The sequence below is a fragment of the Hemitrygon akajei genome, chromosome 8 (genome assembly GCF_048418815.1).
Source record: "Hemitrygon akajei chromosome 8, sHemAka1.3, whole genome shotgun sequence".
Taxonomy (NCBI): Eukaryota; Metazoa; Chordata; class Chondrichthyes; order Myliobatiformes; family Dasyatidae; genus Hemitrygon; species Hemitrygon akajei.
The window spans coordinates 129,657,593-129,682,093 of NC_133131.1; the positions used below are offsets into that span (position 1 = coordinate 129,657,593).

At 39.5% G+C, this 24,501-nt stretch overlaps 1 protein-coding gene across 1 annotated transcript in view; it reads left to right on the forward strand.

The window, feature by feature from the left end:
* Positions 1-24,501, forward strand: part of malrd1 (MAM and LDL receptor class A domain containing 1) — a 359,618-nt gene that overhangs the window by 186,731 nt on the left and 148,386 nt on the right. Inside the window, exons 25-26 of the mRNA XM_073055307.1 lie at positions 7,392-7,683; positions 20,565-20,810. Coding sequence (XP_072911408.1) covers positions 7,392-7,683; positions 20,565-20,810 — 538 coding nt within the window. The remainder of the gene's footprint in view (positions 1-7,391; positions 7,684-20,564; positions 20,811-24,501) is intronic.

Consider the following 24,501-nt stretch of genomic DNA (forward strand, 5'->3'; position numbering starts at 1 on the left):
ATTGCTTGAAAGTTTGCCCTGTACCCATGGAAGTTGTTGATGTACGGCATCACACCATCTTATTTCCCCACAACCTGTCATTTTTGAACAATGGGTACCACTGCATTCTATGCATCTGCATCAATAATGTTTAATGTTATTTTTGAAATACTCTTTGAATTATATTTCCAATACCATAAGACATAGGAGTAGAATTAGGCCATTCAGCCCATTAAGTCTGCTCCACCTTTCTGTCATTGGTGATCCCAGATCCTACTCAACCCCATTCACCTGCATTCTCTCCATATCCTTTGATGCCCTGACCTATTAGGAAATGATCAACTTCAGCTTTAAATATACACTCAGACTTGGCCTTCACCACAGTCTGTTGCAGAGCATTTCACAGATTTACTACTCTCTGGCTAAAAAAAATTCTCCTTACCTCTGTTCTAAAGAGTCACCCCTCAGTTTTGAGGTTGTGCCCTCTAGTTCTGGATATCCCCACCACAGGAAACATCTTCTCCATATCCACCCTATCTAGGTCCTATCAACATTCAGTAGGTTTCAATGAGATCCTCCCACATTCTTCGAACTTCCAGTGAGTACAGGCCCAGAGCTGCTAAACACTCCTCATATGTTAGCCCGTTCGTTCCTGGAATCATCCTCGTGAACCTCCTCTGGACTCTCTCCAATAATATCTTTCTGAGATATGGGACCCAAAACAATACTCCAAATGTGGCCTGACTAGTGTCTTATGAAGGCTCAGCATTATCTCCTTGCTTTTATATTCTATTCCCCTTGAAATAAATGCCAACATTGCATTTGCCTTCTTTACCACAGACTCAACCTGTAAATTAACCTTCTGAGAGTCTTGGACAAGGACTCTCAAGTCCCTCTGCACCTCTCATGTTTGAACTGTCTCCCCATTTATATAATAGTCCACACTATTGTTCCTTTTACCAAAATGCATTATCATACATAACCCAACTGTATTCCATCTGCCACTTTTTTGCCCATTCTTCCAATTTGTCTATGCCTGCTGCAATTTCATTGCTTCCTCAGCACTACCTGCCCCTCCACCTATCTTCATATCATCTGCAAACTTTGCCACAAAGCCATCAATTCCATTACATAAATCATTGACAAACAATATGAAAAGCTGCAGTCCCAATACTGACCCCGAGAAACATCACTAGTTAATGGCAGCCAACCAGTAAAGGGTCGTTTGATTCCCACTCTCTGCCTCCTGCCTGCCAGCAATTCTGCTATCCATGTTGGTATCTTTCTTGTAACACCATAGGATTGTATCTTGTAATGCAGCCTCATGCGGCACCTTATCAAATAACCTTCTGAAAATCCAAGTAAATGACATCCATTGCCTCTCCTTTGTCCACCTTGCTTGTTATTTCCTCAAAGAACTCTAACAGATTTGTCAGACAAGATTTCCCTTTACAGAAACCATGCTGACTTTGACTTATTTTATCATTAGTCTCCAAGTACCTTGAAACCTTATCCTTAATAATAGACTCCAACACTTCCCCAACCACTGAGGTTAGGATAACTGGCTTACAACTTCCTTTCTTTTGCCTTCCTTCCTTCTTGTAGAATGGAGTGACATTTACATCAAACGCCTCAAAGGTGAGTGTTTCAAGCAATCATAACTACATATTTATAGGTTTAGTGTTTTCTTCCTAGGGTTATTTGATTTTTTATAATAGCCAACTTGTCTATAACTTTGTTTTTTTTCCTTTCCATGCTTCTTTAACCAATCACTCTGTATTTTTTTTCTGAGAGCAATTGGGTCAGTTTAGCATAAATGAAGCAAACCACATTTGAATATCTTCACTCATTCAGTTTGACACCATACCTTCCACATAGATTCGCCAGCAAATTAGTAATAGATTTACTTATAAGACCATAAGGTATAGGAGCAGAGTTAGGCCATTTGACCCATCGAGTCTGTTCTGCCATTTCATCATGATGGTTCCATTTTTTTCTCTCAGCCCCAATCTCCTGCCTTCCCTTTATATCACTTATGCCCTGACCAATCAAGAACCTATCAACCACTGCTTTAAATATACATAAAGACTTGGCCTCCATAGCTGCCTGTGGCAACAGTTTTCATGGATTCACCATTCTCTGGCTATGTGGGCTTTGTCTAGTACAAAACACCAGATGGAATATTAAATTATGATCTTGAAACACTAGACGTGAACCTAAAACATAATCCCAAAAAAACATAGAATAGTACATCACAGGAACAGGCTCCTTTTTGCCTACAATGATGTGACAAACCAATTAGTAATCAAATGGCCATCTATCCCCTCTGCCTGCACTATGTTCATATCCTCCCATTTTCTTCACATGTATGTGCCTATCTAAATTCTCTTAAAAGTCTCTAATGTTTGTAAAATCATAGGACCTTAAAACATGGGAGCAGAAGTGGTCTGCTTAGACCATCAAGTCTTCTCCACCTTTTTGAATCATGGCAAATTTATTACTCACTATACTCGTGAACCTCCGCTAGATCCTCTCCAAATGCCAGAACATAATCTTTTAGATAATGGTCCCAAAATTGCTTACAATACTCTAAATGCAGTCTGACCAATGCCTTATAAAACCTCAACCTTACATCCTTGCTCTATCTTAGTCCCCTCAAAATGAATGCTAACATAGAATTTACCTTCCTTATCATTGACTCACCTGCAAGTTAACCTTTAGGGAATCCTGCTGAAGGACTCCCAAGTCTCTTTGCACCTCTGAGTTTTGAAATTTTTCCCCATTTAGAAAATAGTCTATGCCTTTATGCTTTCTACCAAAGTGCATGGCCATACACTTCCCTACACTATATTCTATCCGCCACTTCATTGTGCATTCTCCCATATGTCTATGTCCTCCTTCAAACCCCCTAGTTCATTAGAACACTATCTTCCCCTCCACCTATCTTCATATCACTCATAAACGTGGCCACTAAGACATCAATTCCATCATGATATATAACATGACAAGAATTGGTTCCAACACTGATCCCTGCAGAACACCACTAGTCACCAGCAGCCATGCAGAAAACGCTCCCTTAATTCTCACTCATTGCCTTCTGCCAGTCAGCTAATCTTTTATCCATGCTAGTGCCTTTTCTGTAATACCATGAGCTCTTATCTTGTCAAGCAGCCTCATGTGTGGCAAGTCCCTTCTGAAAATCCAAGTAAGCAATCTCCACTGACTCTCCTTCATTTATCTTGCCTGTTATTTCATTAAAGAATTCCAACAGATTTGTCAGGCAAGACTTCCCCTTAAAGAAACCATGCTGACTTTGTCCTATTTTATCATGTGCCTCCAAGTACCTCAAAACCTCATCCTTAATGACGAACTTTAACATCTTCCCAACCACTGAAGTCAAACTAACAGGTCCATAATTTCCTTTCTTCTGCTCCCCCCACCCCCCATTCTTAAAAAGTGGAGAAACATTTGCAATTTTCCAGGCCTCTGGAAACATTCCAGAATCTAGTGATTCTTGAAAAGTCATTACAAATGCCTTCACAATCCCTTCAGCTCCCTCTTTCATCACCTTGGGACGTAGTGCAACTGGTCCAGGTGACTTATCAACCTTCAAACCTTTCAGCTTCCCAAGCACCTTCTCCTTAATAATAGTAACTGCATTCACTTCTGCCCCCTTAACCGCTTGAGTTTCTGGCATAAAGCTATTGCATTCCACAGTGAAGACTAATACAAAATACTTAGCAAGATTGTCTGACATTTCTTTATTCCCCCATTACTATCTCTCCAGCATCATTTTACAGTGGTCCAACATCCACTCTCACCTCTCTTTTACTGTATATATTCAGAAAAAAAACATATTGCGGTATCCTCTTTTATATTATTGGGTAACTTATCATAGTTAATCTTTTCTCTCTTTCTGGCTTTTTTGGTTGCATTCTGTTGGTTTTTAAAAACTTCCCAATCCTCTAACTTCCCACTAATTTTAGCTCTATTATATGCTCTCTCTTTCGTTTTTCTGCTGTCTTTGACTTCCCTTGTCAACCATGGTTGTCTCATCCTCCCTTTATAATACTATTTCATCCTTAGAATGGCTGTCCTGCGCCTTCTGAATTTCTGCCAGAAATTCCATCTTTTGCTCTTCTGCCATCATTACAGCTAGTATCACCTTCCAATCAACTTTGGCCAGCTCCTCTCCCATCCCTCTGTAATTCCTTTTACTCCATTGTAATGCTAATACATCTGACTTTATCTTCTTCCTCTCAAATTGCAGGGTGAATTCTATCATAGTATGATCACTGTCTCCTCAAGATTCCTTTACCTTAGACTCCCTAATCATATCTGGTTCATTATGCAACACCCAGTCCAAAATTGCCTTTCACATAGTGGGCTTAATCAGAAGCTGCTCTAAAAAGCCATCTTGTAAGCATTCTACAAATTCCTTCTCTTGGGAACCAGCACAAACATAATTTTCCCAAACTACCTGCATATTGAAATCTCCCATGACTATCGTAATGTTGCCTTTTTGACATGTATTTTCTCTCTCTTGTTGTAAATAATGTTCCACATTCTGGCTCCTATTTGGAGCCCTGTATATCACTCCCATCAAGGTCTTTCTGCCTCTACTGCCACCCCAGGTAGCACATTCCAGGTTCCCACCACAGGGCTTTCTGTAAACTCTTTTCTCAAGTTTTTCAACCTTAAGTGAACTGGGTTGCACTATTCTTTTTTATGTGTTAGAGTAGGGGTTCCCAGTTATAGGGTCCATATTTAATAGTAGGGAGCCGTGGCATAAAAAGGTTGTGAACCCCTGTGTTAGAGTATTATCCGCTTTCCACATAGAACTTCAGTCAACTTGGCTCAGCAGTAGAACATAGAACATAGAATAGTACAGCACATTACAGGCCCTTCGGCCCACAATGTTGTGCTGACCCTCAAACCCTACCTCACATATAACCCCCCACCTTAAATTCCTCCATATACTTGTCTAGTCATCTCTTAAACTTCACTAGTGTGTTCGCCTCCACCACTGACTCAGGCAGTGCATTCCACGCACCAACCACTCTCTGAGTGAAAAACCTTCCTCTAATATCCCCCTTGAACTTCCCTCCCCTTAACTTAAAGCCACGTCCTCTTGTACTGAGCAGTGGTGCCCTGGGGAAAAGGCGCTGGCTGTCCACTCTGTCTATTCCTCTTAATATCTTGTACACCTCTAACACATCTCCTCTCATCCTCCTTCTCTCCAAAGAGTAAAGCCCTAGCTTCCTTAATCTCTGATCATAATCCATACTCTCTAAACCAGGCAGCATCCTGGTAAATCTCCTCTGTACCCTTTCCAATGCTTCCACATCCTCCCTATAGTGAGGCGACCAGAACTGGACACAGTACTCTAAGTGTGGCCTAACTAGAGTTTTATAGAGCGGCATCATTACATCGCGTCTCTTAAACTCTATCCCTCGACTTATGAAAGCTAACACCCTATAAGCTTTCTTAACTACCTCATCTAACTGTGAGGCAACTTTCAGGGATCTGTGGACATGTACCCCCAGATCCCTCTGCTCCTCCACACTACCAAGTATCCTGCCATTTACTTTGTACTCTATCTTGGAGTTTGTCCTTCCAAAGTGTACCACCTCACACTTCCCTGGGTTGAACTCCATCTGCAGTAGCATGCCTTTGATTTAGAACATTATAAGATCAAGGTCTATTTGAGAGACTTATAACCTTAAGTTTGTGTTTAATTGATGAATATTTGGTACTTGTATCTGATGATATTGCTGTTCTAGATTTATAAACAATTTTGGGATTAAAGGAGCAGTAGAGCAAGAAATAGAATTGTCAGGAAAGAAAGCTGGCTAAATCTTCAGATGGGGTGGGGAGAGCAAACGCCAAGTAATAGGAAGAGGACTCAGTGCATAAAAGGATGCAGACATGGTCAAGACCAAACATCAGAATGGGAGAGAAATGTGATCTAAGTGACTTTCACTGTGGAATAATTGCTGGTGCCAGGTTTGGTGGTTTGAGCATCTCAAAGACTACTGATCTCCTGGGATTTTCACACACAGCAGTTTCCAGGGTTTGCAGAGAATGATGCATGTTAATGAAAGAGCTCAGAGAAGTACAGCCATACTAGTTCAAGCTGACCAGAAGGTGACTGTAACTCAGATAAGCACACATTATAGTAGTGATATGAAGAAGGGCATCACATCGAACTTGAGGTGATGGATTACAAAAGCAGGAGGCAACAGATATATATTCAGTGACCACTTTTTTATGTACAAGAGATACCTAATAAAGTAGCCTCTGAGTGTAGATATGGATACAAAGAGCATAATTTCAAGCTTCAAATGTCATAAACAACAATAAGTATAGCATAGGACAAGAGGCTATAAAGACTAAGCAGAAACGTGTTGGTACTGTTAATGGTGCATTGTGCAGTAAGAGTTAAGAGAGCTGCTGTGGAGAACTAGTAAGAATCAGATGTAAAAGGACAATCAAACATGTGAATTTTTAAAATTGGCAATGGTATTAAAGATGACAAAAATGTTAGATATTAATGAATGTGGAGCAAGTAATAGCACGGAAATAATGCTACTTTCAGTCAGCCTCGGATGGAGTATAAGCTTCAGTCTGGGCTCCGATCCTCAGACAGTGTGCAAAAGGGTAAGTTACTGATAATAAGAGATGAGAACTGTGGAGAAACTGGATAAACCATTACAAAGAGAAGTGGATGAAGTGGCTTTCCAAAGTCCCATCGCAGGCACAGTTCCATATTCTACTCTATAATGGTTTTCTTTTCATTTATTCTTCTGTACAGTAACTAAGAAAACCTTAGTAATGAATCTAAACAAATCTGTGAGTGTGTGACAGTGTTGCATATGAAGCAATTAACTGAAAAAGATTGTGAGATGACAACACAGTTTTTGACAGCATATGTAAAGAATTATTCTCTGAGAGCGCATTTGTAATGAGAAGATGCACAGTCAGATTTACAAATCAGTAAGATCAAATCTAGCTGGACCATCAAGAGTTATACCTTAAATTATCACAAATCAAATCTTAAATCATTCATTGTGTTTCAAATGTTTATTTACTGAAAATCAAGTATCTAATTTTTATTTGAGCATATCAGTACAAATTGCCTTCCCCCTATGTGCCTGTTGCAGAAATTGAACTACTGTTTCTTCAGATTAATTTTGAATATATTCCTTTCCAAACATGGACTACGATAAATGGTTTTACTGCTTTGTAGCAGGGTTGCATATGCAAATATGAGGCACATGTTGCTTTGAACTAAATTATGTTGACGTACATTCCAAAGGAATGGTAGAGTGTTTTGAACTGTTACACAAAATCTCAAAGACACTGCTCTCAAAGTTGTTTGGTTAAGAATACCATTGCTTTTTATTTTGCAGATTATTTTTTATTACCACATGGGTGGAAATATTAATGGATCATTAATAGTATACCTACAGACTTTATCTGGTCATCACACGCCACTTCTCAACTTAACAGGGGACCGAGGCTATTACTGGCAACGAGCTGAAATCACTCTGAGCGCTGATGAAGACTTTGAGATAATGATAGAAGGATGGGTGGGCAAGGGCTCCAAAGGAGTCATAGCGCTTGATGATATCACCTTCACAAAGGCATGCATCGGTAACAATAATGCATTTTACGAAACACCTACTCCACATCCTCCAACAGGTATGTAATGATGAGTTTTATAAAGCATGGACAAGCTTTACAGCTAATTCGGAATGATCAGCTGCCATAGATATTTAGAAAGTTTGGATCTTTAACTTTCTGATCAACAGACTACAATTAGTAAAGATACATCTCTGTCATGATTATTCTAATTATTGGTGTTCCACAAGGTTACATCCTGAGCTCCCTATTCTATTCACTTTACACTCATGACTGCATGGACAGATTATGCTCTAAATCCATTTACAAGGTTACAGATCATATCATTCTGTTATGTTTTGTAATGCCAAAACATAGAAGCTGATTGAATGGAAAACAGGAAAGCCAGGATGTAAGTGCTATATTTCTACACTATTCTTGGTTAGTGCGGCTGTAACAAAACCCAATTTCCCCCGGGATCAATAAAGTATGTCTGTCTGTCTGTCTGTAACTTTATTCTTCACTAAGTGAGGCGTGCACATACGTCATGGCCGCATGTTGACATATCCCAATAAATATAAACTGTAATTAGTTATTTAAACAAACAAAGAATGCTTAATCAACAACATATTTATAATATTAATCAAATATAAATTATGGACTCTCTTCCCTGCTTAGCTAGAAACTCCAATATAGAATGCAACTCAACTCAAATATATAAGGGTGTGTGTGTGTGTGTGTGTGTGTGTGTGTGTGTGTGTGTGTGTGTGTGTGTGTGTGTGTGTGTGTGTGTGTGTGTGTGTGTGTGTGTGTGTGTGTGTGTGTGTGTGTGTGTGTGTGTGTGTGTGTGTGTGTGTGTGGACATTATATATCTATCTATCTACGTACACAGTATACTTTATAATGACATATATTATATATGTCAAATATTATATATGACAGTCACAACATTGTACATTTTAAATAGTCCCAATCAGGCATAAAGATGTAATCATTGTAGAGGACTTCTTACTCTTGTATGACAACATCTTTCCTGACTTGGGGGATCACTCTGCCTGGCAGGTGAGATTTGTGGATATGAAACAATCTCTGGTTCAGGAGCCTCCTCCATGGTGGCTGTAGGAGTTGACTCTGGGACTGCAGAAAGTGGTTCTGACAGCTCTGAATATTTTCTTCTGGATGTGTGGATCATAATATGTGAGAACAGTGTCTGAGGCCACTATTTCCATCGCTTTTTGGAAAGAACCTCACACTGCTTTGTCCATTGGAATTTCTTCCCAATCTGTAGTCATAAGTTCAAGGAGAAAGCCACAGTAGCCGGGTTTAACATGAGCATATTATAATAATTGACAAATCCTGAAAAAACTGCAACTATGACATGTTCTTTGGACATGGAACATCCACCACTGCTTAAATTTTCTCACTTGTAAACGCCTGTGCATTAATGGTGCGACCACAGTAAGGGATGCTTGTTTTAAAGAATTCAGCCTTGTTGTATCATGCACTGAGCCCATAATCTACTAATCTCTTTAATACCGTTTTGAGATTTTGGAGATGTTCCTCGTCATCCTTACTGGTAACAATGATATCATCCAAGGTAACACTGGGTGCCTGGGCATCCTTACAGCACCTGTCTTTCTGCCAGAGCGCAGGTGGAGCTGCTACTCTGAAAATAGGACTATTATAGTGATAAAGCCCTTTGTGAGTGTTTATGGTGAGAAACCCTTTGGAGTCTTCTTCCATTTTCATCTGTAGGTAGGTCTCAGAAAGGTTTGCAGAGATATCCTCTATCTTGGACAGAGGGCATTGATCTACATTCAGTACTGGGTTGAATGGGGGCCTTAAAATCACCACAGATCCTGACAGATCCACACTTCTTGGCTGGTGGCACTACTGGCATTGCTCATGGGCTCCATGCAATCTTGGAAAGAATTCCTTCAGCCTTCATGCGATCTAGCCCACTGTCTACTTTATCACGGATGCTTTAAGGAATCATATGGGCATTCCAAAACTTGGATGAGGCACTGCCATTTAACACTGTTTTACCCTTGATATTCCCGAGTTTTCCTGTGCCACCCTTGAACACTGCTGTGGCATCATCCAGTACCTTTCTTAACTCACTTTCAGTGTCTCCATTATACGGGATGTGGCATGCAAATGATGGATAGATCTTCAATAAATTTGTGATTGTCTCAGCCAATCACAGACCCACAAAGCTGGTCCTCCTGATTTTACCACATGTGAGTCCAATGTGGCATGTCAATTTTTGTATTTTAGTGTGAGGAATGCCATTCCCATAGGAGTTATCTTTTCTCCAGTTTAAGTTCTTAGTTGGATAATCTTCAGTTTAGTATCTTTAAAATGACATTCAAACTCACTTTGTGGAATTACTGAAAAAGCCAAACCAGAGTCCAATTCCATTTTAATTAAATTGCCACTCACTTCTGGTGTAAGCCATATTGCTTTTCTATTGTTAATCTTTACATTGTAAACCCTAAGGCGACCCAGACCGATGTCACTCTCCTCTTATCAGATTTTTCATCAACTGCATGCAGATAAGTGCTCTTTTTGAAACTGCAACTTGACTTTTCATCTTTTTCTCTTTCCTGTGCAGTCCATTTATTTTTGTCTGCTCAACATGCTCTTTGTACGTGTCCTACTTTGTTGCAGTTTCTGCTAGTTTCACCTTTAAACCAGCATTGGTCTCCTGTACGTGAGCCCCTGCCACACAGTAACACAATTAGTTTGGCCAAGCCTGTTTCTGTTTAGACATTGCAGATTTGTTCCTGCTCACTTTCATTCCTGACTCCAGTTCAATTGTGTCTCTGTCTACTAATTCCATTGATACAGTGATTTCAACTGCCCTTTTGAATGTACGTTGTGCTTCAGACAGGAGCTGGTTTTGATCACTTTCTTGTACGATTCCACAAACTAAATAGTCTCTCAGTGCATCATCAAGCCCACTATCAAATTGGCAATGCTCAGAAAGCTCCTCCAATTCTGCCATGCAAGCTGAATTGGACTCCCCTTCCTTTTGATTCCGCTTATGAAACCTGAAGTGCTCTGCTATCAAGAATGGTTTTGATTCTAAATGTTCCTGCATTACTTTCACAATATCAGCAAAGCTCATTTGGGCTGGTTTTATTGGAGCAACTAAATTTCAAAGCAAACTGTATACCTATAAACACAATGCTCTCAGCAAAACTGGTACTTGTTTATCCTTGACTGTTTCATTTGCTTTAAAATATTGCTCAATCTGTTCCATATGCAAAATCCAGTTATGCGTTGTGTAATCAAACAAGTCAATCTTTCTGATATTGCCAGCCATTTCTGCTATTTTTTTATGGTTGTTATTATCCGGTACTCACTATTTATGAACACATGAATTCTTCTGTTTCTTGCCTGGTTTTAATTCGACTGTGTCTGTCTCCTTTTCTGAAGAACATATACTACACTGCTTTTTTTTTTCTTAACCACTTCATGCTGTACTTTTTTAAAACTCAAACATCTCGCTGTACTTCAAAAAGTTAGTTGTCTTGTGTTTTTTAAAAACCTCCTCATCACCACTGTTATCTTTTGTAACTCCAAAACATAAAAACTAATTGAAGGGAAAATAAAGGAGCTAGGGATGCGGGTCTAACTTGTTATAGAAGTATTTGTTGACATGCCAAGTCTCTTCAAACTCCTAATAAAGTATAGCCGCTGTTTTGCTTTCTTTATAACTACAAGGACAAACCAGAAGCCTGAGTACAGGATTAATGGTCAGTTACTTAAGAGTGTGGATGAACAAAGGGACCTTGGGTTTAAATCCATACATCCCTCAAGGTTGCTGTGCAGGTTGATAGGGTAGTTAAGAAGGCCTATGGGATGCTAGGCTTCATTAACAGGGTGATTGAGTTCAAGAGTAGAGAGGTCATGTTGCAACTCTACAAATCTCTGGTGAGACCACACTTAGAGTATTGTGTTCAATTCTGGTCACGTCATTATAGGAAGGATGTGGAAACGATGGAGAGGGTATGGAGGAGATTTACCAGAATGTTGCTTGGATTGGAGAATAAGTCATATGAAGCAAGGTTAGCAGAGCTGGGACTTTTCTCTTTGGAGCGTAGAAGAATGAGAGGGGACTTGATAGAGGTCTACAAGATTAAGAGAGGCATAGATAGGGTGGATAGTCAGTACCTGTTTCCCAGGGCACCAATAGTAGAGGGCATATGTACAAAGTTAAGGGAGGGAAGTCTAGGGGAGACATCAGGGTTAAGTTTTTTTACTCAGAGGGTTGTGAGTGCCTGGAATGACTTGCCAGGGATGGTGGTGGAGGCTAAAACATTAGGGGTATTTAAGAGCCTCTTGGACAGGCACATGGATGAAAGAAAAATCGAGGGTTATGGGGTAGTGTGGGTTTAGTACTTTTTTTAAAGGATTATATGGGTTGGCACAACATAGAAGGCTGATGGGCCTGTACTGTGCTGTAATGTTTTATGGTTCTATGGTACATCGATATGTTGGGGCCAGGTTAGATCCTCAGAGATCTTGACATCCAGGAATTTGAAGCTGCTCACTCTCTCCACTTCTGATCCCTCTATGAGGATTGGTATGTGTTCCTTCGTCTTACCCTTCCTGGCATCCACAATCAGCTCTTTCGTCTTACTGACATTGAGTGCCAGGTTGTTGCTGTGGCACCACTCCGCTAGTTGGCATATCTCACTCCTGTATGAATTATTTAAACAAACAAAGAATGGTTAATTAACAGCTTATTTACAATATTATTCAAATATTATTGAAATATTAAATACATAACATATTGGAGTGGGTTGCATTTCAAAAAATGAAGAGTCAGAGTACAGGAGGGAGATAGAGAATTTAATGACATGATATGATGACAGCAACCTTTCTCTCAATGTCAACAAAACAAAAGAGCTGGTCATTGACTTCAGAAAAAGGGGTGGTGCACATGCTCCTGTCTACATTATCCATTTATCCAGCTATTTGTCCAGCCCTCCATAAACGTTGACGATATAGCTCTTGAAAATGTAGACCACTTTCCCTACCTTGACACCATTCTCTCCTCAGAAGCAGACATCGACATAGATCAGCCAGCACCTGTTCAGTGCTAGTGGAGCCCATGCAAGATTAAGGATAAGAATCTTTGAAGACCGCAACCTATAGGTCTAAACAAAACTTTTGGTCTATAGAGCAATCGTCCTTCCTACATAACTGTATGGAGCTGAATCATGGACTAGCTACAGCTGACACCTGAAAGCCCTGGAACAATACCACCAAAGAACCTTATGAAAGATTTTGAGGATGAACTGGAAGGGCACATTTCTTCTCCACTCTGATGTTTGGTCTGAGCAGCTACTGAACCTCACAACAATGTCTCCATACTTTCATGCATTGAGTTGCTGCCATATGATTGGCTGATTAGAAGTTTGCATTAATGAGCAGGTGTACAGGTGTACCCAATAAATTGGCCAGGGAGTGTATTTTGTAGCTATATCCTCTTACTATGAAAAATCTTAAAATCTATCTTGTCAACCCCCCCACCCCACCCCCTTGGGAGTTTATATGCTTCAATGAAGTTATCCTATATATTTTTCTAAGTTTCAATAAATGCAGATTCAAACTGTCTAGCCTCTCTTGATAGAACAACAGATAAATAGGGTAGATCATCAAACTTTCTTTCCCCTAGCGCACAGAAATGTAAAATACTGGAGACATAACTGTAAAGTGTAGATTGGGGGCAGTGGAAGAAGTTAATGGAAAAGTATTGGGTAAATCTATTACAAAAAGAGTGTAGGGTGACTGGAACCCCTTGTTAGGGGTGGTAATGAAAGCAAGTATGCCAGTGGTGTTTATGAGGCATTTAGACAGCCACAGAAATATGCAGGAACTGGAATAATATTTGTTCATGTACAGGCAAATATTTACACATTAACTTATGGCTGGCACATGCATTGTGGACTGAAGGACCTGTTCCTTTGTCAACCTGTTCTATGTATTATGATCTATTCTATCTATGCCTCTCACAATGTTTTAACATCTCAACCTCTTACATGCCAGAAAAAACAATCCAGGTTTGTCCATCCCTTCCTTATAGCTAATACTCTCCAATCCAGGCAAATTCCTGGTGAACTATAGGACCCTCTCAGAAGTTTCCACAACTTTTTTTTTGTAGTGCAGTGAACAGAAATACACACTGTGCTCCACTAATCTAAACCAACATTTTATGCAAGTGCAATGTGATTTCCTCTCAACTCCATGCTCTGAGGAAGGCAAGCTTGCCATTCTACTTCTCTATTACTCCTTATCTACTTAGGTTGCCGCTTTCAGGAGATAATGGGCTTGCATCACCAGCCAATTTTAGCATCATCTACAAACTTACTAAAGTTTGCTGATGATGCTCATCTATGTTTTGTCCAAATTTTTGATATGCATTACAAATTTAAATTTTTTGTGTTATTGTTTTCACAGGCACAAAATCCCCATAATGCCCTTTCCATCTTCCCTCCGCCTTCCTGTCTAGCTTCATCTACTCATCATCCTGCACCTCTCCTCAGTCCAACAGTCACCTTGGTATCACCACTCCCTCTCTACTCTTTATACTGACTTTTTCCCCTCACCACTCTCAGTCCTGATGTAGGGTTTTGACCCAAAATGTCAACAAATCCCTTCCCCGCTTAGCTGCTGCTCAATCTGCTGATTTCCTCCAGCAGATTTCAGTGAATTTTAGACATTCTTTATAGTGAGCTGACATCCTAAAGTATAAGTGATCACGTAAAAATTGCAAAGGCTGCTAAATGGGTGAAATAGATTTAAGGGCAAGATTTCTGCCTTATGCTTAATTTAGTGTAAAAATCAATGAGATTCAGAATGGTGGACAATCTACCAAAACCATAGCCTCCATAGCAGTATTTAGTGCTGTTCTGAGGATTCATCGCTCTTCAAAATCAAATAAAAAGATTCAATAAATATTGAGGAAAGACCTGATATCTTATTTTGTCCTTGCAAAAATTATAAATGATTAATTCACATTGAATTTCTTTGCTGAAGGCAAATTGAAATGTTAACGGTTTTATGGCAGGTCAGACATGAATATAATGAGATTATCAAAACTAGAATTTGAAATATGAAATGCAACCAGTTTCTATTCTTCCTAGTAATGTGCTAAAGAGCTTGAATCTTCCTATGTTGTCACTAAAGAACCACCCTGAAACTTGAGAGTATCAGGATAGAGTTATGTACCTGTGGGATAGAATTAAGGGCATTTGCATCAAGGACAGGGTCATATTTGAGGAAGTCATTATTAACCTATACCTTCTGGTAAACACTGACTGCCAGTTTGTCTCTGATTAGTTCACTTAGCTTTCAGCAGAATGGAAGCTTGAGTACTGGACTGCCCATGTTTTTCCCTACTCATCTGCTGTAATTCTGCTCTCAGGGTTTCTGTTGGGTGTCAGCTTTCAGGTGAGAAAAGAGCTGTCTCTTTTTTCTTGAGGTACGGACAAATTTTCAGTCCAGAGATACCTTGCAGTTAAGGTTAATTCACTTTTGGTCATTCCAATCAAACCCATACCATTCCTTCCTGGTGGAGAAACAAAGACCTTCTTCCCCAGTATCAGGACAGTTGTGGACTTCAAAGCAGTTCATTCATTGTGGTTGCTCTTCAGCTCCTGTTTCTGGGAGTATCCTCAGGTTTCCTGCAGGATCTTGGGAAGTTCAGTGTGGATTTTCTTGTAGCAATGCTTCTTGTCATTGCTGGTATTTCAGGATCAAATTGACAGAGGTAATAAAGCAGTGGTCAATCCAACGGTTATCAGTACCTCACTGGCCACGGGTGAAGTGAACATTGTTGTGGTCCAGACTTGAGGGTGACAAAGACAAACAGGCCATTTGTCAGTTAAAAATCCAGTTCCTCATGATCATACTGGTTCCTGAAAGAGATTCTAAGACCCACTGGAAAGGTACGTAACACAACCTCATTGTCCAAATTTGTAATCGTGACCATCTTCAAGCAAGTAGACCACGGCACCTAATAGGGAGGTCTCTACTGCTTGCCATCAGGAAAATTCCGCAGCAATCCCTTTCCAGTGGCTGAAAAGCCGACCCCATTTTGCAGTCTGAATTCATTTCTTCAAACGGCCCAATGGATACAATCACCTGCGGAAACCTTGAAGTGGAGAATCTCAAGTCCACCATTAAAAAACCCAATATAAGTGCAAGGAGTGCATCACCTCAGAAACTACTAAGGCACCAACTCATCAAGCATCTCATTATCACATCGGTATTAGAATGCATAAAGTATCCTTGATTCTGAAGAGCAAGAAGAAAGTAATGACAGGCACTGCTGGTGGTCAGCAGTTTGGTAGTTAAGTTGAGAAAGCTATAAAACGCTGCTGTGTAGAAGTGATTTGGCTATTGGTAAGTTAAATTGATAGATTATTGTCACATGCACTGAGTTTCAGTGAAGAGTTTGTTTTGCATACTGTTCATACATACCAGATTAGTACACAGTGAACTGAGGTAGTACAAGTGAAACAACAACAAAATCCAGATCAAAGTCTAAAAAAACTACAGAGAAAGGTACAGGGCCATAACATGTTAACTTGTAAGGACAAGGGTTCATCTTATCATATTAGGACGTCATTTAAAGACTCATAACAGCAGCATAGAAGCTGTCACTGAGCCTGGTGTAACATGCTTTCAAGCTTTTGTATTTTCTGCCCAATGGGGGGCGGAAGGGAATTAAATGATTGGTCATCAGGAAATCCTGTTTTTTTGCAGATGGAGTGAAGGTGTTCCTTTCCACAGATGCTGCCTGATCTGTAACGTTTACAGCTTTTTAATTGTTATTTCAAAATTCCAACAATGGCATCTTTTTATTTTCATGAAATTAGGGAAATTATGCTTCAGTGTGCTTGTGTGCCTCTATCTGGGGTTAATCATTTAGCTTTGGGTTCATTAGGAATGGTAAAAGCCATAGATAGATGATAACTCTCTTTAGCCCACTGGACCTGTACCAACCATCAACTACTCTTTAGTCTACACTAATCTGAGTAGGATTTAATTATTCTATTAACACTATATTTTCATCAACTCCTCCCAGATTCTACCACTCACCTATCCACTTCAGCCAATTTACAATGGCTAATTAACCTAGTAATGCATACGTCTTTGGAAACCAGAGCATCCAGTGGATAGTGATACCTCCACACAGCAGACATCATTTCGATAAAGGGTTTGTTTTATGTGGAATGATTGATTACTTTTGACCTATGTTCATTGAAATTAGGAATTGAAGCATTTAAGACCCTGAGCTAGTTCGAAAGGGAAAGTGCTGGTAATCTAGAACTGGGGCTGAGTTTAGGGTAAGGAGTGTCCCTTTAAAGTCCTGCCCCAGGGAAGTCGTAAAAGCAAGTACAATAGCAACTGTTAAGAGGCATGTGCACAGGCAGAGAATTACTCTACCTTGAAAAACTTGCTTACTGCCCATTATGCCGCTGGCATTTAGGGTAGCAATGAAGGTCCCCCATCTCTGCCTGTGTTCATTATGCTCCTTCATTATGTCAGTAGCTTCTTCTTGGTTTTCACTATTGCCAGTCATGCACGTCCCAGGTGGAGATTCAGGAACAGCATCGCACTCAGATGTAGAAGGATTCTTTATCGCTGTTTCCTTAAAAATTTTGATTTACCAGTCAGAGTTGTTAGTCCTGAGCAGAACCACTGAACCTGGAGGACCTGTGGACCACTCTTAATCTGGCCTCTACCCTTTTACCTGTTTGGCATGGATGACCCTACCAAGAGCCAAAGCATAAAGCTCAGACTCCAGCCAACGTAGCACTCTGGGTCATTGAGACCTGCAAGCCTCCAAAGCCAATGACAAGTTTGTGGTCCGCTTGGAGGACCTTGGATCAAGGACTGTGAAACCAGAGCACCCAGAGGAAACCCACACGGGAATGAACATATAAATTCCTTAGAGATCCCTGCAAGAATCAAACCCCATTCTTACAGCTGGCACTGTAGAGTATTGGCACTATCAACTATGCTACTATGTGCCACTGTTTTTCATGGCTATTAGGCTTCAAATAAAAACTATCAAGTACCCTTGTCACTTTTGAATTCTTCTTATTCTTCATAAAAACATTCCAACGAAACATTGAATGATTATTGATCCATGATAGAAAGGAATAGAGAAAATGAGATATTTTCAGCAATTTGTTAACCTCAGTGAAATGAAATAGTGCAACATTAAAACTCTGATGAAGAACTTGATTGTGTCTGTTGTACCTATTTATGATTATCAAATACATAATCCATGGAAGATGGTCACAGAGCAGCCTGCATGAAGTGCTGTATGTGCACTAAGTGAACAAGATATGTAGATATGCAGATTTCACTTACAGTCAGCTAGAAAAAATATATTCAAAACCAATGCTGAAAATATATTAAATCCCGATTAAGGGATCATGGAGGCAGAAGAGACTGCAGATGCTGGATTCTGAACAACAAACAATATGCTGGAAGAACTCAGCAGGTTGAACAGCATCTGTGGGATGACAGGAATTGCAGCTCATTTTGAATGTTTCATCATTTAAGAATGAGAACTTAACAAACTGAGCACTAATGCAGACATAGTATCCAAATTAATAGTGGGATAGTTTATCTAATTTTCTTGGTATCTTTTTGTACTCATGCCAATTGTAATAAGTAGAAACAGCTTTAAGTTTTACGCACAAGTGTAGGGTTTTGGGATAATGTTGGAAAAGCATTCAGAAACCACTCTGACCCACAGAGATGAGTTCAAGGAAAGTGCATGGATTGTGTATTTTTATGTAAAGCTTCTCATATCTTCTTGCATCATTGAAAGAGGCTAAATGGGAAAACTCCACACAAAGTGTTCTGCTGATCAGAATTGTTCTTCTGTCCCTGGAGCTGAGAAGGCAACATCATCTGCTTTGCAACAGTTGGCTAAGCAAGATGGGGCTATCTTGTCCAATGTTAAATTATGGGTGTGGTTTCTAAGATCAATTTAAAACATTTTATGGATAAACTTTTGTATCCAAACTTTCTATGTAAATCTCGTTATGTATGGAAACAGAAATAGCCAAATAATGCCTTTCCAACCTATAGAGAGTTGCACATCAAGACATCAGGTGTGCTTGCTTTGTTTGTGTATACTGTATGCATTCAGTAGCCACTTTACTGGGTACCTCACAGGAGTGCATGTTCATGACTGTCTGCTGCTGTAGCCTATCCACTTCAAGGTTTGACATGTGTGTTCAGAGAAGCTCTTCTGCACACCACTGTTGTAATACATTATCATTTGTGTTACTTTTGCCTCCCTGGCAATTTGAACTAGCCTGACCATTCTCTTCTGACCTCTGTCGTTAACAAGGCATTTTCACCCACAGAACTGCCTCTGTTTTTGGATTTGCACCATTTTCTGAAAACTCTAGACACTGCTGTGTGTAAAAATCCTAGAAGATCTGCAGATTCTGAGATACTCCAACAACCTCTTCTGGGACCAACATTCGTTCCACAGGCAAAGTCACTTAAGTCACATTTCAACCCCTTTCTGACATTTGATGTAAAGAATAACTGAATTTCTTGACCATGTCTGCATGCTTTTCTGCACTGAGTTGCTGCCACATAACTGGCTGATTAGATAATTGCATTAATGAGCAGGTTTGCCTAATAAAGTGGCTACTGAGTATATTATCCACTAATAGAGAAAATAACACAAAACCAAAAAGGAAATTAGAAAAATGGAAAAGCCAAATGATTTCTGGTATTAGATTGCAACTGGTTGTGGGGAAAAAATAAGAAATCCCCTATTATTTTTAAAATGTACATTAACTTAAGGGGAAAGTTTCATCTTGCTAGTAGTCAAGGCAAGAGAGCTTGGCATGAGAACTAATGCTCGGATTTTCTGCTGATGATTCTGTGGCACCTCAGGTTTACAGGGATTTCCAGGAATCTATTAATGCTTTATGGCATATGGGAATTCGAAGGTTTTTTTTTGCTGTAGTTCGAAAAAGCTTAGATGTTCCAAAAATAGGATGCATTTACTTCATCCATTTCCTGTGAATGCAATAAAAATTATATGTATGAATAAAAGCAAAATCTTGGAAATTCATACTGGTTAATATCACAAGAAGATTTGTAATTTTACTCTGCCTTTGAAGTTCATCTCCATTAACTTCAAGGGAATTGAATCCCAAAAACATATAGTGCTACATACAAATGATCTATATTGCGATATGCTTTTGTGTAAATCCATAACAGATGCAAATAGTTGCAGAATTTACACACTATGTATGTTGTGCTAATTGATTTCAGCTGAGATGCCAATGGAAGTATCAGATTAGTCTCTTAGTGTCAAAGCTAAAAACATTAGAATCAGTTGAAAGCCTTGCAAATGATCAGTGGGTATCAATGGCTGCTGGAAGTTGTTGGCACTGATAAGGACTGGATCAAGTTAATTTGGCTTTATTCCATAATTATATTGGTTGGCAATACTTAACGGCCAATGAAAGTTGCTCAGCATTCAACGTGGTTTCAAAGGCTTCAAACAGAACTTAGGTTCCTCCAAATTTAGTGCTCAGGTAGAGCAAGAGAATCACATCAATTTAATTGCTGCTTACAAAGTAGTTTGTTTATATTGCAAGTTTGTGGGTGAGAAGTATCTTTCCTGCTGTTAATGTTCATTTCAAGGCAGTGAAATTATTTTTTATAATTTTAAATAGTAGTAAATTTAATAAGCAAAATTCTATAGCAGCGGATTTTAAAGGGAACATTGCAAAAAAGGAATTTTCCTTTAGAAATCCCCTCTGGTGAGCGAGTAGATCAAATATAATAACAACCTTTCAATGAACCAACTTCATTGAAGGTTCAGCTGACCAACTATAATACACAAGTCAGTGATCCTATATAAACTCACTCATGAGAAATGCTTCTTTTCGCAGGATCCTGTCCACCCAATTATTTGGCATGCCAGAATGGAAAATGCTATCATACAGAACAGAGCTGTGATTTTCTAGATGACTGTGGCGACAACACAGATGAAAAAGAATGTGGAACATCCTGCACCTTTGAAAATGGACAATGTGGTTGGAAGAATTCTCTGGCAGATAACTTTGACTGGGTCTTGGGACAGGGTTCATTTCAGGATCTACGCCCTGCCAGCGATCGGAACCTTGGAAATGAACATGGTAAATCAATAACTTATGTACCATTCATAAATATTATAGCATACAATGGAATGTTTGAACTGTGTTATCATTGAATATGATTGAAAAATATTTTGTATTTACTTAACAGAAGTTTCATGTGATAACACAACATTGTACCAAAACCTCTTTAACAAGAAATTCCTCTTCATTTGGCAACTCAAAGCATGGTATATAGTAACGTAAATGCATTGTACCCCTGTCAACAAAGATCATTCCAATAAAGTCCATTGCTATCAATAGAATGAATTCTGGATGCAGAGTACAAACAGGCTGAAGTGACAATACCAAACTTTTCACATTTATAATTGGTGATAGCTTTCTGTTATTTGATACAATAATGACATTGTCCCTTTGAATATTGAACCAATTACTCCTTGTAACAACATAATTAATATAACTGAAGCACATAAATCCTGCCCAGAAAATTAGTTTTAATTTGATATTTGATGCTGGAATTAGCTAAGTCTGAGATTTTTTGGGGGAAGCAAAAACAGATATATCTGTTCTTATTGTTAAGTGAAAATATTTCCAACCAATGCATTCTGTAAGTTATTACTCCGATGCACAATGTCAATAGTTTCAATTTATTTGACTAAAAATAAATATTCATACTCAATAGCTTTTACAAAGAGATCATGAGACAGGATGCGTAATAAACAGGTATTATTGGGTGGCTAACCTTCCAGTATGGTGGTAGGAAACTTACTACTTTCTGTAAATACAATAGTTATGCTTAGTGTTGGCAAAAGTAATGTACAAGGCTGCACACCAAATATAGGCACAAGCTTCTTTCAATAAGTGAATGAGACAGCACATTCTGCGATTTGTCGACACAAGAGAGTCTGCAGATGCTGGCATCTGGAGCATGAAGCAAACCGCTGGAAGAACTCATTGGGTTGAGTAGCCACTGTCAGATTAGCTGATGTTTCAGGTTGAGATCCTGCGTTAGGATGGAGGGTGTAGAGGGGAGATAAACAAAATAAAGGAGTGAGACGAGTTGACAGGTGTTGAGTGGATCCAAAAGAGGAAGGAGATGATGGTTAGATAGAGCAAAGTAGGGGGAGGATAGTGATGGAGTCCAGAGACAGTCACTGATGGTGACAAGTAGAGATAAATAAGGAGAGAGAAGGGGTTGATTGAGTGGGTGGAGGGTAGGAGGAGGTAAAAACAGAGGCTGGAAGGTGGTATGTGGAGACAAATGAGACTACAGAAGTGGAATCTGATGTAACGAAGGTTACAAGTGAAATCAGATAAGGAAAGGATGTTGGGCAGATGGAACCAGTAGGTATCGTATGTGGGTGATAGGCAGATGGAACTAGGTGAAAGTAGAGAATGAAACAGGGTGATGGGGTGTGTGTGGGTAGATGGTACAAAAAGGTAAGAGAAAGGACAGGGAATGTGGGTTATATGAAGTTTGAAAATTTTGAGTTCCTATATTTGTGTTTTAGAATACTTAGGCAGAATATGAAATACTTTTCCTCTATGAAGTGCTGTCTTTGGAATCGCAGTACCATGTTGCTTTGTTCTAAGGTAGAGAGAACCATACCAGCAACAGGTTCCATATGCCTATAATAGGATATTTATAAAACTCTTTACGTGAATGTGGGACTGAAGCCACTGTGTTTCCGAGCTTCATACTTAAGCCATGTCTCACATCTATTCATGACTTTTATCACCACCCTACCTCCACCTTCACCAATACTCCCATAATGCTATTGTACACTCAGTGGCCACTTTATTATGTACCTCCTGTAACTGATGAATTGACAACTAAGTATGTGCTTGTGGTCTTCGGCTGTATTCCATTCACTTCAAGGTTCAACGTGTTCTGCATTCAGAGATGTTCTTTGTATATCACTGTTGTAACAGGTGGTTATTTGAGTTACTGTCACTTTCCTGTCAGCTTGAACCAGTCTGGCCATTCTCCTGTGGTCTCTCTCATAAAAAAGGAGTTTTCACCCACAGAATTGGTGCTCACTTGGTGTTTTTTTTTGTTTTTCATGCCATTCTCTGTAAACTCCAGAGCCTGTTGTGTGTGAAAGTCCCAAGAGATCAGCGGTTTCTGAGGTACTCAAACCACCCCATCTGGCACCAACAATCTTTCCACAGTCCAAGTCACTTTGATCACATTTCTTCCCCACTCTGGTGTTTGGTCTGAATATCTTGACCATGCCTGCATGCTTTTTTGCATTAGATTGCTGGCACGTGGTTAACTGATAAGATATTTGCATTAATGAACAGTGTACCTAATAAAGTGGCCACCGAGTATAATTCTTGATCTTCGTTATCTCTAACCCAGTTACCAGCCAAGTACAGTACGTCCCTCTTCTTCTTCTCCCTCTCTCCCAGCTTTTATTGAAGGCTTGCCATCAATTATGACAAGAGACAATTTTAAGAGTGCTTTAGGCTATTCTAATGATATATTGTGAGTGCAGATAAGCTTTCTCCCCCTGCATATCTCAGGATAGTGAGAGGAAATGGGGATCAATAAGAGTATTGGAGGAAGCTGTGATCAAACCAAATCAGTGTTTATTTTAATATCATGAAAAGTCTTCAGAATGCAGTCAAAGCCTCTTATAACAAGTTGGCTTGTATGTAGTTATTATGTAAGCTGTAAAGAGTGATTTTTTTTTAGATCTCTCTAAGGGTGTGATAATTAGGACCCGCTTAAGTATTCAATACCAGTGCAAAACAAAGGCTTTATTACTCTCAGAATGGAATAAATGCTGTTGACATGAGAGAACGTTTGAACAGGTTGATCTTGGCTGCATATATTATGATATTATATTTGACAGTACTCTTGTAACACAAATAGTGACTGAATACTGTCCTGTCAAGCTGTACAGATGGTTAAACTCCATTGGTACTCTTGCAGCAAGTCAGCAATTTCTGATTCTGAGTTATGTGGAAGAAATCGGAGCTTTGAAGACTACTGTTTCATATTCAAAGAGGGGTCAAAGGAAAAATATTTTGAATCTGACGAATGATAAATCGAAGTATTGAGTGCAGAAGATGGGAAGCCATATTGAAGTTGTATAAGACATTGGTGAGGCTTAATTTGGAGTATTGTGTGGAGCTTTGGTCACCTAGCCACAGGAAAGATGTAAATAAGGTTGAAAGAGTACAGAGAAACTTTCAGAGCATGTTGCCAGATCTGGAGGAACTGAGTTAGGAGGAAAGATTGAAAGTTACGACATTATTCCTTGGAACACAGAAGACTGAGAGAAAATTTGATAGAGATATGCAAAATTATGAGGGATATAGATAGGGTAAATATAAGTAGGCTACTTCCATTGAGTTTGGGTGAGACTATAACTAGAGGTCCTGGGTTAAGGGTGAAAGGTGAACAGTTTAAGGGGACCATGAGGGAAGTCGACTTCACTCAGAGGGTTATGAGAGCGTGGAACAAGCTGCTGGTGCAAGTAGTGCATGTGAGCTCGATTTCAACTTTTAAGAGAAGTTTTGATGGGTGCATGGGTGGTTGGGGTATGGAAGGCTATGGTCCCAGTTCATGTAGATGGGAGTAGGCTCTTTTAATGGTTCGGCATGCACTAGATGTGCAAAAGGGCCATTGCTGAGTTGTACTTTCTATGACTCTGCCCTAAAGAAACTAAAGTGTTGATTGAGAAATTCTTTAACATATGTTTGATTTTAAAATAGAGATATAAGA